The following is an 18042-nucleotide window of genomic DNA, read 5'->3' as shown; positions in this document are numbered from 1 at the left end:
GAGGTTTATTATTTGTAGTAGGTTCTCCCACATGTATAACTGCTGGTCTATACTGTACACGTCATCCCCAAAATAAACACGCTTGGTTGGCAGCCAAGCTATAAAGACTACATCAAATATACAACATGAGATTGGCACACACACGATATACATTATGTTGTTTCGACTTTCATTTATCTGACATGGCTGATTTGGTTACTATGCACGGGGGTGCCACAAACCTCACACATATTGGAATAACAGGATACTGGGGTCATGTTTCTTTCATAGATGATGATGTTCAACAGTCTGCCACAAATCTGGCATGTATACTTGGAATACGTGGGACCAGAGAGTTGGCATTTTAGGGGTTGTTAGTTAATGAAGCACGACATTGATAGCTAAAATTGATAGTGACTAATAAGGGGCTGTGTTGCTATATATAGCAAAATAACCCTTCTTGTCAGCAGAATCAGTTAATGGAAGATGACTCAGAGTACATGATTGATAAAGGAACCACTCCTTCAGCTCCCTGTGACTTGACGGTTGCATATAAATTTTGTATGACAGAAAGTGATTGGTATTTAAAAATTGAAATATATAATGATGATTAAAATGTTATTTCTTTTTTCTTTTTTCCTTTAAAGCTTGTCCCTTTCCAGTGAATGCTTCAAACTTGTCATCTTCCTACAGTATGAGGTAGTGGGTGAAATCACATACAGTATAAAATGATCACCTGTTCTTCTGCAGAATTGTCAAACAGCTGATTCAGGTCCTTTGCTCTGACAAAATTGATTCTTCCAATTTGGTAGTTGTAATTTGGAATGCCTCTTTGCCTGCAGTGGAAACAATAGTATATAGTTACAGAACACATCTTGAGGGCTAGCCATTTAGGGCTGCAGATGTACTTTGTTATCAACAACATATGTGCATCCTGTTGATGTTATTTGTTTACTTTAAAACAGGGGAAGCAATCAGAAATAGAGTGAATTCCACTGAACCACAGTTTTGTGGCTTTCTTCTGCATTAGATTTTCAACAACACTCATGTAAGTAATTTCTTGGAAACATCTCAAGTTGGTCCACCAATTAAACTAGACCTTTAATGACATCTGACATCTCTCTGTCAGCTAACCCAATACTACAACGTATTTGAACAGCCAATGTGATAACCTGACACCATATAATTTGGCACCAACAATTTCAATATGTCTACATACAAACATATCATGTTGTAAGGTTGACAAGATCATCCAACAACCTCACCAGTCAGGTACATAGAAAATTACAGATTATAAGGACCATTAGGGGTAGACTACCCATGAATATCATGTAATCAATTTCTTTATGCAACTATATATAACCTAATCATTCTACACTAACTACTAATCACAGTGTTCTATATATAGACGACCAATGTTTATTGGGAACCGCAAAAAAATCATGAGAGGGTGATTGACAACACTAGGGATGTGGTGATAGTTGTAACATATGATATATCCATAAAATCCCATGACATAGAAATAGCATACAAATTTGGCTACATCAATGTATACTCCTGAAAGTATTAGAACATAAAATTTCTATGTCATGGCTTTCCTAATTGACACATAACCAGTTGGTATATTGCACATCCCTGAAGGCTATAATATACACAATATAGATATCTCCTCTGACTACTATGAGTTGTTATTGAGTGGCTGCCAATGCCTATGTCCTCTACACACACAGGCTTCACATAAACTGCTCGACACAGGTAGTTTCATGGGTTGTAGCTAACTTCCAAACAGTTCCTGGAAAGCTACAGTTTCTCAGAAACTGGTCATCAAAAATCTTACATATGGGGAAATGTAGCCTTCTCAAGTTACACAATGGCTTCAGTAACCATTCTGGATAACTGTCAGTGTGTGTAATTCTTTGGTAGGTAGTTATTCTAGACAATATTTACATTCATCAAAGTGGAAAGCTTCAAAGATTGTATTGGAAAGCTTCAAAGATTGAAGAGGTTTACCTTAATGGGTCATCTTCAAATGGTTTGCCACAGTAAACTTGTGTTACTGTTACTAATACAGTGGTTGTTCACAAGAGTATTCAGAAATTTTGTTACTTAATACATTAGTACAGGGGTCCTGAAGGGTTGTGCCAAAAAATATCAGCCTCACATTACCTTCACAATATAGCAGCAATGGTTGGATACAATTCAGCCATTGCAGGGCCTTTATACAAGCGTAACTTGGTTGAGATGCTACTCCTGGGACACTCCCTGTACTTACTGAAAACTTCCCTCACTGGTAACACTTATCAATTAGTAAATCACTATTAAATTTGTTATTTATTTTGCAATTAAATTTTTTGTCCATACAGCCAACAAAATGGCAATTGATTTATGATACTGTTTATACACAAGTTCAAGAGTCCTGACACTTCGTAACCCAGTATATAGAATTATCATGGTACTGAAACTTGATGCGCATAGTTAACCCCTACTTTAGCCCATATAAATATCTTTAACTATGCATGTTAGGTGATGACCTCCCTACACTTTACTGTAATGATACTAAGTATAAAATTTCCGTGTGTTTGTAACACAATAAGATTCATACTGAAAGAACGACACCAGATATATTGGGCTATACAATTAAACCTGCTAGTAACATTAGTGGTAGTTGAGTTATACTTTTCTGAAGGTAACAATAGTCAGTTATTAGGCATAAAAAAAAGTTATAACATAGCCATCTCATCAAAAGCGTTATTTGTTTGACTATACCAAACCAAACCTGCAAAGTAATGCTATGGGATGGTTTCAGGCCAATATTCTCTGGCTGGAAAATGTAAACCATTATGATCCATTTAGTACCAGTCATTGTATGTATGTCTTAATCACAGCAACGTGACATCTGATTTTATATTCCATGTTTTTAGAACCTATGATCTGTGAAATTCTGTCATAGCACCATATTAACTTGCTACTTAAGTCAGAAAATGAAAACTAATTGCTATACACATAATGTCACTTTACATCATCATACATCGCTAACATCATAAAGGACACAGGTCATTAATGTTATGTTAGGTAAAGGACATAGTACTACATAGAAATGATTACAATATCCTAACCCCATACAGGAAACTTGCTCTCCATGGACAGGAAGAAATAAGGCATAGATGTATGGGACCACTTATACTTATGCAATATGATAACTGATGTTTTTACAAAATGGATATCTGTTTAACCCCAAAAGGAATGGTTCTAAGGGCTAGGTCTATATATTGACTGGAAACTGGACTGGCCCTAGCCAATATTCTATATCAGCGAGAGAATTTTGACAAAAAAAAACAAAAAAAACATGGACAATCTCCCAAAGCATTATTCATGTTTACATGCTAGCAACATCAACACATGTGAAAGCACTCATACATCATATATGGCAATTACAGGCAATTATACATCAAGTCTTATAGCTATACAGATCAAAGGCCACCAGAACATTTGGTTCCACTAGAGATAATAAGCCACTCTCTACGGTTCCTATGGATACAAATACATGAAAATAGCAAGAAGAAAATATCCTGACCGCCTGGCAGACTCCTGTAAGCGTTCAAGTGTTTATTGGATGGCTGCAGATTCGAGGCTGCCCAGATACAGTCATGGATTTTTTCTTCTTTCTCCTACTTTTCAAACATACTTAGTGAAGTTAGTATAACATCTTAGGCCTTTATAAGGCCTTCTGGTATACAGGCTCTGCCTTTACCAAGTACTTTAATCATAATAACAACATTTGAACTGGATAAGCCATTGTAACACAGGATCAGCATGCGCGCACGCACGCACGCACGCACGCACACACACACAGTCCCAAGACACAATATTCGTACCACCAGGTTCAAATATGGGAGAACTGTTAATTTGCAGGATAACAAATGACCGTCACTATTTGAAACAAGTACTAACTTGCTAACAGTGTCATAATAGGCCATGTCATGTCTCATTGCAAAATTTTCATGGTAATTTTCAACTTTAGACAGGCTGTAGGACCAGGTGTCCTACAGACCTTCAGCACTTGTGCTGTAAAGCCTTAATAAATGAACTAATATCCATTTGGTTCCACATGGGGTACTTTGAGATAATAAGTCACTCTCTAGAGTTCCTTGGATACATATACATGAAATTGACAAGGAGAAAACATCCTAACCACCTGGCAGACTCCTGTAAGCGTTCGAACTTTAATCGGATGGCTGCGGGTTCGAGGCTGCCTAGGTCCAGTCATGGATTTTTGTCCAGTCATGGATTTTTTCTCCTTTCCCCACCTTTTCAAACATACTTTCTGTAACAACTTTAGACAGGCTGTAGGACCAGGTGTCCTACAGACCTTCAGCACTTGTGCTGTAAAGCCTTAATAAAATAAAATAAAAATTAGTAACACATGTTACTCCACATGATTTGAATTTCTAATTGCCAATTTGAAGTCATCAATTTTACATAAGGTACTACAGCTGTAGGATATATTAGTCAGTCAATTGCTGGTAATATTTGCTTTGATGTCACAAATTCTCATATCTTTTGGTCACCAATATTTCAAGTTCAAATTTTTATATCATTAATGGCTTTACTAAAAGCACTGGCAAACTGTATTACAGACTGTAATATCAACACCTAATATTTATAGCTTTCCACAAGGAAGTGAAGTTGTACCACACAGATTGGTGGTAGCTGTTTACATCACAAATGTAATGGAACAGCTGCTGTTTACTTGGCTTCAGTGCAAAGCTAGCTAGCTAGCTCAACTGAATACATGTGAAGCCTGACCACAGCTATATATTCAATGATTTTGTGGTACATTTGCTGCACAGTTCATGTGTATTGAAAGACAATATCACTAAAATACAACACAGCAGTTACAAAGCAATAACTATGCATACAGAATGAAGTGACAGTGTGAGACTTTACTTAACAGTTGACATTAAATAGGTTATTACTACAGCACAAGTACCTATAAACAGATGTATATGTATAGACCATGTGCATGCTAAGGCATAGCACTTTATTATATCATCAAAATAATGCATCCACCATTTTTGAGGGCAAAATACGTATACACTCTATGCCTAGGTAACTTTTTAAAATGCTAATACGAAGGAATCATACTGAAAGATAGAGTAGCGCTGGTATAAACTAAGTTACTAGGTAAAAGTATATAACATATTTGCAGCATGGCAAATTATTCCGCTTAGGGAAGGTTTTTGCAATAGAACGCTCAATACTTTTGCCCCCACTTTTCTCGTAAACTATCGTGAAACTTAGCAACTTTTTTCCGGTTCTTGTCTGACCACGCCTCAGAACGCACAAGGTCTATATCTGTATCTGCTGCTTGTTTACACCTTACTGATCCGATACCGATATGCAAAAAACAAGGCTGATATAGCCGATAACCGCTAAGTCAATTATCAGTACACCTCTAATTAGAAAGATAAATTTCGTAAGAATAAAATCATGAGTAATTACTGCCATGTGTTCCTAATTTACTAACTTCAAAGCAAACATTACTAACAATCGACTTACCAATTGCAATAGATCCTAACATAAATGCTAAGGACTTTACACACCCATACACCGGTTATAACTAAACAGGTATGTTTCGTACCACTGCACCAGATGAAATACTTTTTGCACATTAGGGGTGAACGATTATAAACGTTACTCAGTTACTGTATACAACTCCAAAGTGTACAATTTGGGTACCTACAAGTTCAAACTCTAGTGACCACATTAGGGCCAGTGTCTCATGAAAATTGCAACAGTGAGGTACCAAAATGATGATTTTGTTACGGAAAAATAAACATGTTGGAAAACTACACATATTCTTTACTGCCCGGTAGAATGTGCAAGTTATGAGAAAGTAACAAGCACAGTTTTCAGACAAGAGATAAATATTTTTAATGCCACTGTACAGCATGTAATTTGGTTAAAGAAACATTGACAAATTTGGTAATCAATGCATCACGGATGGTCTGATGTATTTAATACTCTAATCATTAGAACAGCCGTAAAAGGACACACATGTCCAGCACAGTTCAATACCGTTCCTGCCAAAACATGAGACTTGCTAATATTTTACTCCATAAAATTTCAAGGTATATTATTACGCATGCTTTGATCATTAAAGAAGCCGGCTATCTCATATGTTTACTGCCATGGAAGTCATTAGCTGTGAAATATATACTACCTTCGAAATCATGCCTGGTCAGTACCATAAGTAACAACTCAAACTGTGTCTTCAAACTGTTTTTATACACCTACTCTTCATACTGCTCTGACACCATATTCGCTGGCAAAAACTTGTTGATTTCCTTGTCCTGTAATATCACTGTGATCCAAATCTTCTTATTCGAAAAAGAAGCAGCAACAAAAGCAGTGATAAGGTGCAAGCTTCAATTTCCTTGACAAAAACATCTTCAGTCTTTTAACATTGTGTACTGATTTTAATCCAATCCCACAATGACTCCACCCATATGCCCATATCTACATTGGATAGAGATCATGCCCTCAGATCTTCATGCTCTAAAAACCTTGGCATCACCTTGGTTTTTAAAATCCACAAATCTGTCTCTAATCTACACATAATATGCAAAACTTCCTTGAATCAATCCCTTTACTTTGACTGTTGGAGGCATGGTGCAAACAGTATCTATGTCAGATGATTTTTAATACTTAACAAAAGAAGCCATTGGCTAGCTAACACGAATCAACATATTGTGTAAGTTCATGATGTGTACTGTAGCTGCAGTTGGCATAAAGGCATGTCTCAGACCCAAGCAACATTAAAATTTAATAGAAAACAAATCAAGTCCAGTTTACTGAATTATACTTACATGAAGGGATTGACTGTCAGTCAGTCAGTTATAAAATTTCTGAAATCAGTAGCAACTTATCGGAACTGTTTCAGGTCACTTTGAAGAGACGTTTGAGCTTGACTAACTAAACAATACTACCAGTTGCCTTGAAGGATAGGTAAGGCTATATTTTTTTAAAAGGCAAGTCTTCATGATACACTGTACTATATGGTAACAGTTGCAAACAGCTATATGAAACTTACGTCTTAGCAGCATAGGCATCTTCAGGAGCTATTAAATTTTTCTTCTTCCCATCCAGTCTTTTCCCCTCCCCTTGAAACACCTTGAAGCTGTTGCTGGATGATGGACCACCATCTGTGGACACTGGGGGGAAAGGATAGGCATCACTCTCGTCCATTGACTCTGGGGTCTCCGGTATCTTGTAGCCAACAGGTGGGGCAAAATCTACCTAGGTGTGTGCAGAATACCAACTATTCAATAAACAAATAAATAACAAGTATCAAGTGCATATGGTGGTATGTGGTATACTTTCGTGAAGTTCGTTGGGGTCTCTTACTGGTATCACTTGCTTTGTCATGGTTTGGAATATTTGCACTGCTCCAAGAGTGAAATAACTAAGCAAATTGTTACTGATAAGGTGTTACCAATCCATACCAGAACAATAAAACACTGGTGGTTTTGAAAATGTAACAGTACAGTAATATTTTTAAGCTAACTGTTTTAATTGGAAAGGGTACAACACAATATGGGGGTTACTATTCAGTGGACTGGACTACTGGACTGACATATTTTTGGTTTTTGCACATTCTATGGTTGGATTTACGGAGTCTTGCTAGTAAGCACCCTTAGGGCACCTGCAGCCCACTTCTAACTGCTGAAGACGAACAGTGGAATATGCGAAAACTGTCTCTTAATAATTTCGTTACTGTTTATTATGCCACTATACAACACTTATTCCTTACCCTGGTGTGTAGTAATTGAATGTGACAGCAATAGTTAACCAGCAATCAACTAGCCAGTAGACAATAACTTTCAAGATATCCTTAGAGCAAGCTTGAGGAGCACGCTAGTCTCGCCAGCATGGCCAGATCTCTAGACTTGCCTCTAGTTCAGTGCAGGGGCTTACTAATTAGAGCTTTTTCAGTATGGGCACTTATAATCTTTAATAGATAAGCCCCTGCACTGAGACAGAAGTCTGGCAGCGAGACTAGCTTGCTTGCTCCTCAAGCTTGCTCTAAGGATATAACTTGAAGGATACCATCTACTGGCTAGTTGATTGCTGATTAACTATTGCTGTCACAATCAATTCCCTGCACTACCTGCAGCATTACTACACACCAGAGTAAGAAATAAGTGTTGTATAGTGGCATAATGAACAGTAGCGAAATTATTGAGATAAGAGACAGTTTTCGCATATTCTGTTGTTCGTCTTCAGCATTTAGAAGTGGGCTGCAGGTGCCCTAAGGGTGCTTACTAGCAAGACTCCGTAAATCCAACCATAGAATGTGCAAAAACCAAAAATATATCAGTCCAGTAGTCCAGTCCAGTGTTCCAGTCCACTGAATAGTAACCCCCAACACAATATTGTTGTATTAGAGTTTTTGAAGAGTATCTCAATAATTGTAAATGCCTGACCCATTGCTAGAGGCATCATCCATTTTAAACTAGAACAATATTCTAGCTAATCAGACATTCTTTTATCAATACCATGACATTGTCCAAAATTTGGACAAAGATCATTTTATTTGTACATGGTGATTGTACACTCAGTCCTAGCTAAAGCATGTGATCATGTATTCTTTAACCACAAAAGCAACGAACAGCATGTAAATTAAATTTCTATGTTGCTTACTTTCATGTCACACTCTATAATGGACACGGCCTTACCAGGCAAAACTTCCAAAACACAGAACTCATACACCTGGTGAAAAGGGTTACAATTATTATAACGTACAGCACACTGTACCTTCTTGTTGTAAGGAATGGCAATGGTGTCTCCTTTAGTGAGGCAAGCAAATGAACGTAGTGATCGTTCTAATCTGGTGGGAGGAGTCAAGGAAATTGTAGAACGGAATGATGCTGATTGTATGATTTGTGAAGATATGAAATGCACACACCAATCTTGCACATAAATGGACTTCGATTCTCAAATACCTAAACAGTAGCATGTGACTGTTCTATTAGATTATTTGTCAACAGGTGTACATTCTATTAGAGTATTGTATGTTCTATTAGAGTAGTTGAACACAGCTCTGTATATAAATGAATGGGCTTCATTTATCCGAACTGATTCACTTAGCTGAATGTGGCACACAGGTGTTCGGATAATGGAGGGCCCACTGTACTTTAATAAAACAGTTACTAATGCTCAAATGCATACCTAAACCTCTAACAGATACATATTAAATTTAAATTAACACTTTTTTTTTACAGTCAACTTTTCTGGAAAAAAGTTATACAGGTCAAGAAGGGACTTTAGGACTTTATGACACATGCAAATGACACAAATTTTGATGAAGTGTTTAATAACAGGAGCAAGCATGCACAGGAATATTAGGATGCTCCTGTTAATAATAGCTAAATAATGTGAAGATGGGGGATACAATGCCTTGGGATTTGTAATCTCCAAGAAATCCACTGACTGGGGCTGGAACTTCGCAAACGTGGCACTTGGTAAACTGACATTCTCCAGCCACACCATATCACCTTCATTAATGTACAGATTGTTCATCATCTATAATGTCTCATGATGTCATTACCACATCACATCATTATTCCACCAACCCAGTGGGGAATGTAAATCTTCCCCTCTTCAGCTACAAATTCCAACACTCCACAATGACTTTCTCTACTCCCTCTCTGGTTAGTCATCTTGAATAGCATGGGGTATACCACATTGCGTCGAGCTGTATCACGTCACGTGAGATGCTTTTATAAATTATGCCATAACTCACTTAGCTGATCCAGGGCAGACGGAGGCATAATAACTATGGACATGTAGGTACATCACGTGCCGAATACTAAGGTGTGCTCACTTTTCCCGCCACTGTCTACGTCTTCGCGGTAATTGCCTCCGTACATAGCGACTGAGTAACAGCGGTACTGGCTGCGGAATGTCCCCATAGGCATCCCATTCTCACCGTCATAATCGTCCCCACCACCAAAGAAATCTGCTACTCCGCGAAACTTGTTATAAAACAAGTGTGCATTAAATAGAAAGTACCACTTAATAGGGGTTTTCAGTAGGTTTATAATCTTACCATTCCTTTCTTATGATGTTATTATCGACTCATGAGCACCAGCAACACATTGAACGTATACAACAACGAATGTACAATTAGCAGAATTTGTGAGTACACGGAGTTTTACAGAGAATTATTTTTTGCATCGTGTGGCGCGCAATGGATTTTAGTGGGATAGTCCGCGTGTACCGTGGTGCCCTGGTGAGGAAGGTCTAGAGCGTCTAATATGTGTAACACATTACTACCAAAAGGTGCCGGGTCGCATTAAGTTACAACCAGACTTTGTAGCATTCAAGGCATCGGGCAATGACGACATATTACGTATAGAGAAGAGTACAGTGACGTCAGCACAGTGGAGCAGAGCTGCTAGAGGTTATATGTTAAAACTGCTTACTGCATCCCATGTATACAAGTTCTGTGGATTCCAAGAATCGGTCAGTATTAGCTGATTGCTGCGCATTTCCTTGAGTATATAACTCCCAACAGGACCGCACAAAATTGTCTGACTATGTTAGTAAAAGTCTTAAAGTAGAATTGGAAGATGTAGAGTTATGTGTGCGAGGAATGAATTGGGGTGAGGTGGAGTTTCAAGGACCGCTACTGCGCTTCATGGCCGACAAGAAGCCAGCATTTGAGCTGACATTGAATGATGTGTCTAATGTGACAACAGGCAAAAATGAAGTAACCCTACAGTTTCATCAGAATGACTCGGCACCAGTGTCACTGATGGAGATGAGATTACACATCCCAGCCTCAACTGAAGGAGATGAAGATAACCTACAGGTACATAGCGGGTGTAACATTCAGTGTTTAAATGGGAGAAATGGCTTGCACTATTCTGTGACACCTTGGAATGGTACCACATGACCCTAGAATTTAAATTTTAAAGTACTCTTATATTATATGGGGCTAGATGTATGTGCATTTTATACCTGATCTCACTGATAAGAGCACTTCTGTTAAGTTTCATTAGCCATAATATAACTTCTGAAGTTAAAGAGGGATAAGTATATCCATTTCAATGACAGGCATTTAAAGACAAGGTTCTGGCAAATGCTGATATAATGGAGGCAACAGGTGATGCCATTGCCTCATTTGGTGAAGTACACTGTCTAACACCAAGGTAACCATATATCTGCTGTGAACTTGTGCGATCGTATCTTCCCCCAGAGGTCGTTATACAATCAAGGCATATCCCACATTCTTAGAGATGCATGGAAAAACATTTGATTACAAGATACCATACAACACTGTCCTTCAACTGATTCTACTACCCCACAATGACCAACGTAATATGTTCTTTGTGGTATGTATTTCTACGGTAACTGGTGTTGCTGATTTGTAACCATGGTAATCTGTTTCAGCTTGGTCTGGATCCACCAATCAGACAGGGCCAGACCATGTACCCTTTTATTATATTATCATTTCCTAGTGACGATGAAGTGGACATCACCTTGACATTAACAGAGTAAAGTTCATTATATTGTGCAGTGTGAAGTTTTCAATGATAGGAAGCATTAGGCAGATTGATAGTTTTGGTTACGTGCATGAAAAATAGAATCCATTCTTGTATTTTTCTTTCTAAAAATTTTTACTTTCATCTGGTGTGCTTATTAAATCCTACCAATTCCCTAGGGAAGAGTTGGCTGGTTATGATGGCAAGTTAACTAAAGAAATGACCGGCCCCATTTATGAGGTGTTCAGTCGACTCACCCGAGCATTAGTGGGTAAAAAGATTGCAGTGCCTGGAAAGTTCAAGAGGTGTGGCTAGCCTGCCAGCCACTTCCACTTGTTTATATGTCCTTGCAGCCATTCAGGTACATCAGCTGTATCATGTGGACACAAGTCCAGTACTGGTTTCCTCTACCCTCTGGACAAGGGAATGATATTTGTCCACAAACCAACTGTCTATGTCAAATACGAGCAAGTGGCTTGTGTCAACTTTGCTCGTGTGTCATCAGGTGGCAGTGGGGCCAGCCGCTCATTTGACTTTGAAATTGATCTGAAGAATGGAAATGGCTACACATTCAGTAGTATCATGAAGTAAGTTACAACTACCCCCTTACCTTGTCGTACATTGTGTCATGGTGTGCCCCCCACACCCCCTCTAAAGAGATGACTATGGACGATTGTTCGACTTCATCACCAGTAAGAACATCAAGGTCAAGAACAAAGGAGTTAAGGTAACTTAGTCCATTGGTGCTAATTTATGAGATTTTAGATGCAAATTCAGGCCCTAGTCACTTTAATAATGTTTTGGTCCCGAGGTGGCTTAATAATAACTTCATTTTCGTTGTATGATATTTTACAACATATTTTTGATTGTTTCGTATCGCTCACAGCCAGTCAGTTACGATGATGGTGGTAGTGACAGTGAGTCTGGCCATGATGTGTACCTGGAGAGGGTTAAGGCTGAGGGTCAGGAACGTGACTCTGAGGATGGTGAGTGGGTGGGGCTACCTTTAGCTTCAATGTGATTGGTCATTTTTTTTTTGTTTTGTTTTGTTTGCTGCAGAGGATTCTGATTTTGTAGCACAAGATTCAGGAAGTGATAATGATGCACTAGAGTGAGTAGTGAAGTCAGCTACAGTAGGTCACCCTAAGTGTATTTAATTATAGAAAAACCCTCAATTTGACATATATCACACCTATTTGACAATGATCATGAATGAATTCACTGAATATTATTTGCCTAATTCTAGCAGTAAAACTTGGGACACCCCCCCCCCCTCCCTCCAAAAAAACAACAAAAAACTATGGTAATAGTGAAACAATACATTTTTATACCATCCTGAAATTCTACATATTATATGTCATTTATTTTAACATTGAGACATTTTAAGAGACTACCTATACTAGTTTGTGTCTGTCACTGTATGAGTGTCTACTGGAGGAGACTGCACAACTGAGATACTCTAATAGAACAGTCAAGATACAGTGTAATGGTAATAATACACATACTTGTAAAATATTACTATGTAGATTGTCAACCATATGAAAATACTGCTTAGTTTAGGTACACTATGATGTTATATTGAAATTTTCAATGCTGCCTAAAGCCCTGTTAATCTGTTCATTTTACAGCTGATAAAGTTCAGAACTTTACAAGTTGTGTTTGTGTGTATGTTTTTTGCAGATATGATGAGTCGGCAGAAGACAGCGATGAAGACAAGCCGGCTGCCGAGCCATCCTCTTCCCACAAGAAGCACAAGTCATCCTCTAAATCATCTGCTACTGGTAGCAAGAGGAGTAGACCAGTAAGTCCCATAGCCTATAGCCTGTCCTGTCCACAACATATCTCTTTTTCTTGAGTAAAATTCTGAGGTTTGTCTTCTTGTGTATGGAGGGCCCTAAAGTTAATCAAGACTTCAGTTTTTTTAAAACTCTCCATTCTTCACAGAGCTCTGATGGCAAGTCTACCAAGAGTAAGAAAGCTAAAAAGGATCCCAATGCTCCAAAGAAGCCATTATCTGCCTACATGCTGTGGCTACAGGAGAGCAGACCAAGTTTGAAGAAGAAGTACCCTGGGGCCAGCGTCACTGAGCTGGCTAAGAGAGCAGGGGAAGTTTGGAAAGGAATTTCAGACAAATCAGTGAGTGCAACTAAATAGTGTATAGGACATGAGTGAGCATGTTGTTACTTCTGAATTTGGAGGGCAGGGGAGAGTTCAGAGCTGGCCTTTTTTGTACCCCGTTGTATTTTCTTCTAGAAATGGGAGGCAGATGCCAGGCGTGCAAAAACTAAATACTTAGAACAGATGAAAGAGTACCAAAGAACCGGTAAACCAGTGGACAAGAAATCACCAGCTAAAAAGAGGTAGGTGTTGGTGGGAGGGGTTAGTACTGCATTGTGAGCCACACCCACTTTACAGTAGTAGTAGCAGTAGTAGCAAGAAACCAGCACCATCGTCATCTTCAGAGAAGAAATACAAGAGTGAAGAATTTGTGGTGGACAGCAGTGATGCAGAGGAGGAAGATGATAAAGGTATGGTCAACCATCACATAATGTATACTCATATGGTGTCCTAGAAGAGAAGGCTAATGCTAGTAAGCGTAGTCGCCGTCGTGGTGATGATTCAGAACTGGTGGCACTATCAGAAGGCAGCCATGATGAGAGTGAGGCCCAAATCAGTGGATCAGATGGTGATGACGACGACGATGATGACGATTAATTACGACATTATACAATGCCCAGTTTTCATAGATAATATTGTATTTAATGAAATATAAATATGACATACGGAATTTAAACTTGTCTTTTAATTCTGGGGTCAGCTATCTCGGTGCCGTGCTCCTAGAAATGGCATTACGAGGTTTGAAGGTAGTGGAAATGGCGGGTCTCGCGCCAGCTCCTATGGCGGGAATGATACTGGCTGGTCAGTCTTCCATTAGTTTACGTTATAAGTGATTTGTATCTAACAGATTTTGGCGCTTCAGTGGTGCGTGTTGATAAAAAGAATGCGCCTCTAATGGACTACCTGACCAGGTGTGACACTAAACTCATGTGATATATATAGTATACACTACTCTACAGACACAAAAGGTCAATAGCAGTAGATCTACGTCACCCTGAGGGGGTAGGGGTGGTGCATCGTCTGTGCCGCACAGTAAGACACTGATAAATTGTAGCAGTATCCATGGTAACCACAGGCAGACATACTAATAGAGCCGTACAGACCAGGTGTAATGGAAAAGTTGGGACTTGGACCACATGAGCTGCTTGAGAAGAACCCTCGTTTGATTTATTCGCGTTTAACAGGATTTGGTCAAACAGGTTTGCCTGGTATATCCACTCTCATTATAGTTACACAGTGTTCTCATTTAGGTCCACTCTCACACAAAGCTGGCCATGATGTGAACTACCTAGCTATATCAGGAGTACTGTCTGTGAGTGGTTTGTTCAGTATAGCAGTACCAAATCCCTAATATATATATAGATCAATAAATTTTCTGTATTGTCACATTGGCGTACATATTTTTGGAGCCAAACTGTCTCCCACTGTGCTGGTCACTCACGCAACATTATTATTGGTAGATGCTGGGGAGAAGTAATCAACCTCCTAATCCACCAATAAACCTGGTGAGGTATTTGAGTACATGTGCCCCATCTCATTACCACACAACACAGCTGGCAGATTTTGCTGGAGGGAGTGCCATGTGTGTATTAGGGATATTATTAGCTCTTATAGAGAGGAACACATCAGTAAGTGATGTTGTTATTGTGGGACATATTGATCTGTTGTGCTTAGCAAAGAGGCCAAGTGGTGGATGCTGCAATGGTAAAGACCATGTCATCATTGATGTACCTGCAGCTGCTCACATACATGTAGGTGGAGGGTGCTACTTATTTGAATTACTTCCTTCGTGCATCAAAGAAAATGGGCATATGGACAGGTACGTAGCTACAGTATGTGTAGAATATTATTATGTATAGTTTATGCATCTTATATCTCACAAAACACTCTAATAAAGTATACGCTATCCACAATTCAGACTTGAGTCAAATAAATGAGTATTTGTATTTAGTTGCATTTAAATGCAAATTTTGAGTAATTGTATTTTGGAAAATAGGTGTATTTTGAAATTAAATACTTTCCTGATACTTACAAGACTATAAAACTAAATAAATAAAAAGAGTTCAGTTGTGCCTAGCTTGTCAACACTGCTTTTAAGTATATGGATTCAAAAGCATTTACCTTCCCTTTGAAGTTGACTAGTGCAATAAGCAAGTGGAATCTCATTTTATTGCAAAAGTTTTACTAATAAGAAGATTCTTCCTATGGTGTTAAGACATTATAATATACCACAAGATGCCTTAAGGGCCAAGTGCACACACTGTAGTACCATTATTTCAGAACGACATCAAATTTTTAGAATGATTACAGTGATCCCTCCATTATTTGGCCATCTATTATCCGAATTTTCAGTTATCTGAACTGTGGAGGTGACTGTTCTATTAGAGTATTTTGTCTAATGTGTGTATGTTCTATTAGAGTATTTGAACAGGGTTTTGTATATAAATGGGCCACTGTAATATGTGTATAAATTAGACGGTAACATGCATACAGTGTAGACAGACAATTAAGTAGTCGGAGTCACTTGGAAAAGCTAATAATAAAGTTGTATTCAAAGACTTGTATTTCTAGCTGTCCTGACAAAAGTATTTGCAATTTTGTATTTGGAAATATCTAGTATTTTCACTGTATTTGACCCCAAATCTGACACTATCCGGTTGTTATTTTAGAGCCTCGTGGACATAATCTTCTAGACAGTGGAGCACCATTTTATGAAGTGTACGTGAGAAATATGAAGTGTAATGTAGTTACCTGTTACAAATAGTTATACTACATCTGATGGTCGTTATATGGCTGTGGGAGCTATTGAACCAAACTTCTACAAGTGAGTCAGTGTGCATTACATATAGAAATACCCTTATAATACACACACAATATTTAAACAATTCTTTAGGTCATGCCATTCATAGATTTTGCCTTATTGTAGCTGTTAATAATATTCACTACAGCCCACTGTTAGAAGGATTGGGATTAAATGAAGATGATCTCCCTGGGCAAATGGACATACAGAAATGGGTATGTAGCTGTGTTGCTATTTTCTGTAGTAAAAATAATTTGGGAAAAACATGAACCTGTGACAAGGACCAACAGGAAGTTTGGTTTTACAGGTGGCTGAGTTATGTAATTATGTGATTCATAACCTAATGGTTGGATTGTCCAAGTGTTGACCCTATACAATACATTGATGGTTATACTGTGCTGCTTAGCCTGAGATGAAGCAGAAATTTGCTGAAATATTTGCCACCAAGACCCAACAGCAGTGGACAGAGATCTTCTCAGGTACACAACACCACAATTATAGTATACAGGGACTATACTGCTAGTGTCATGAACAGATTTAGATGCTTGTGTTCAGCCAGTACTAGACATGGATGAAGCAGTAACTCATCCACATAATGTGTAAGCAACAGTTTGGTTAAATTAAAAACCTATTCTAAAACTGTAATTTCCAAATGTGTAGGATATCAAATAATGCCAGAGGTATAGCCTGGTCACATGTTTAAATAATGTGTATGTTTTATTTACTTACAGACATAGGGGCATGTTCCAGAGAACAGCTAGTGATGATGTGCAAGTGTGTAAGTAGACACATTTGGAACGCATAAGCAGTTTAACCATGGTACACAGGTCCTGCTCCAAAGCTGTCCCGAACACCAGGAAGATCGACGGACACAGCCGGTGTCTTAAACACAGGACAGCACACAGTTGAGATACTAAAAGAATTACAATATCCTCAGAAGGTGTGTGACTCTCCATAGCTGTGCTCCAATTATTTAGTGCTATTTTACACAGGAAATCCAACAGTTAATAGACGGAGAGATAGTAATACAATACAAACACATAGGGAAGTCTAGATTGTAGTGGTTAAATGGATCCGTGAAAACTGTATCTTAAATGTTTTACTAGATTAATGTCTTGTACCATTAGTGTGACACGTTTAGCATGATTGGCCACCATGTTACACTCTGTTAAGAAGTTCACTAGATATGCCTCACTGGCTTCTTGTAGACACTCAATTGCTGCAGGTTTCCATCTCAGGTTGGCATTAAATGGGAATAAGTCTAGTACAATTTCTCTTACTAGTCTGCCAAATGGTGCCTTCCTAATAAGTAGGTTTGTACTTCTTTGATACTTTCTTATCTCATTAAAAACATGGCGTTTTCTCCTGGGAACGGTAGACTTTCTTCTTGCTGAGCCAACAGCACTCTATTTTACAACAAAATGGTTGTATTATTAGAGTAGTTAGCACCTAATAATTACTGCAGTAGTAAGGATAATAACATCGTAAATGCTAAATATAACTCCCATAGCTAATACAAGCATGTTCTGTGAGCTACCCACGCGATGCAGCATTATGTAACCCCGCATGTGTTGCTAATTGTCCACGCTTACCTCA

At 38.5% G+C, this 18042-nt stretch overlaps 3 protein-coding genes across 3 annotated transcripts; 2 read left to right on the top strand and 1 right to left on the bottom strand.

Moving 5' to 3' along the window:
* Positions 1 to 536: 536 nt before the first annotated feature.
* Positions 537 to 10246, bottom strand: LOC136242924 (ubiquitin recognition factor in ER-associated degradation protein 1-like). Its single transcript, XM_066034428.1, has 10 exons — positions 10091 to 10246; positions 9866 to 10016; positions 9785 to 9817; positions 9615 to 9736; positions 9434 to 9564; positions 8797 to 8869; positions 8683 to 8751; positions 7073 to 7278; positions 716 to 815; positions 537 to 666 (listed from the first exon to the last, which is right to left on the bottom strand). The coding sequence occupies exons 1-10, from the start codon at positions 10091 to 10093 to the stop codon at positions 598 to 600; spliced, it is 957 nt and encodes a 318-aa protein (XP_065890500.1). The 5' UTR covers positions 10094 to 10246; the 3' UTR covers positions 537 to 597.
* On the top strand, positions 10118 to 14322 carry LOC136242870 (FACT complex subunit SSRP1-like). The gene is made up of 16 exons (XM_066034364.1): positions 10118 to 10273; positions 10324 to 10506; positions 10559 to 10855; positions 11101 to 11195; positions 11243 to 11378; positions 11437 to 11540; positions 11708 to 11833; positions 11882 to 12115; positions 12186 to 12255; positions 12415 to 12514; positions 12588 to 12639; positions 13209 to 13329; positions 13473 to 13664; positions 13782 to 13888; positions 13944 to 14056; positions 14101 to 14322. Exons 1-16 carry the CDS (start codon positions 10232 to 10234, stop codon positions 14241 to 14243), a joined length of 2115 nt encoding a protein of 704 aa, XP_065890436.1. The 5' UTR covers positions 10118 to 10231; the 3' UTR covers positions 14244 to 14322.
* On the top strand, positions 14312 to 17607 carry LOC136242911 (alpha-methylacyl-CoA racemase-like). The gene is made up of 17 exons (XM_066034413.1): positions 14312 to 14447; positions 14494 to 14557; positions 14606 to 14678; positions 14722 to 14845; positions 14897 to 14958; positions 15107 to 15151; positions 15200 to 15274; positions 15321 to 15350; positions 15402 to 15465; positions 16316 to 16364; positions 16411 to 16470; positions 16595 to 16661; positions 16853 to 16925; positions 16982 to 17045; positions 17178 to 17224; positions 17274 to 17386; positions 17439 to 17607. The coding sequence occupies exons 1-17, from the start codon at positions 14372 to 14374 to the stop codon at positions 17505 to 17507; spliced, it is 1155 nt and encodes a 384-aa protein (XP_065890485.1). The 5' UTR covers positions 14312 to 14371; the 3' UTR covers positions 17508 to 17607.
* Positions 17608 to 18042: the final 435 nt, after the last annotated feature.

This window comes from Dysidea avara, chromosome 13, assembly GCF_963678975.1.
Source record: "Dysidea avara chromosome 13, odDysAvar1.4, whole genome shotgun sequence".
In the NCBI taxonomy this organism is placed as follows: Eukaryota; Metazoa; Porifera; class Demospongiae; order Dictyoceratida; family Dysideidae; genus Dysidea; species Dysidea avara.
The sequence above is the reverse complement of the archived record's forward strand: the minus strand, read 5'-3'. Positions and strand labels throughout refer to the sequence as shown.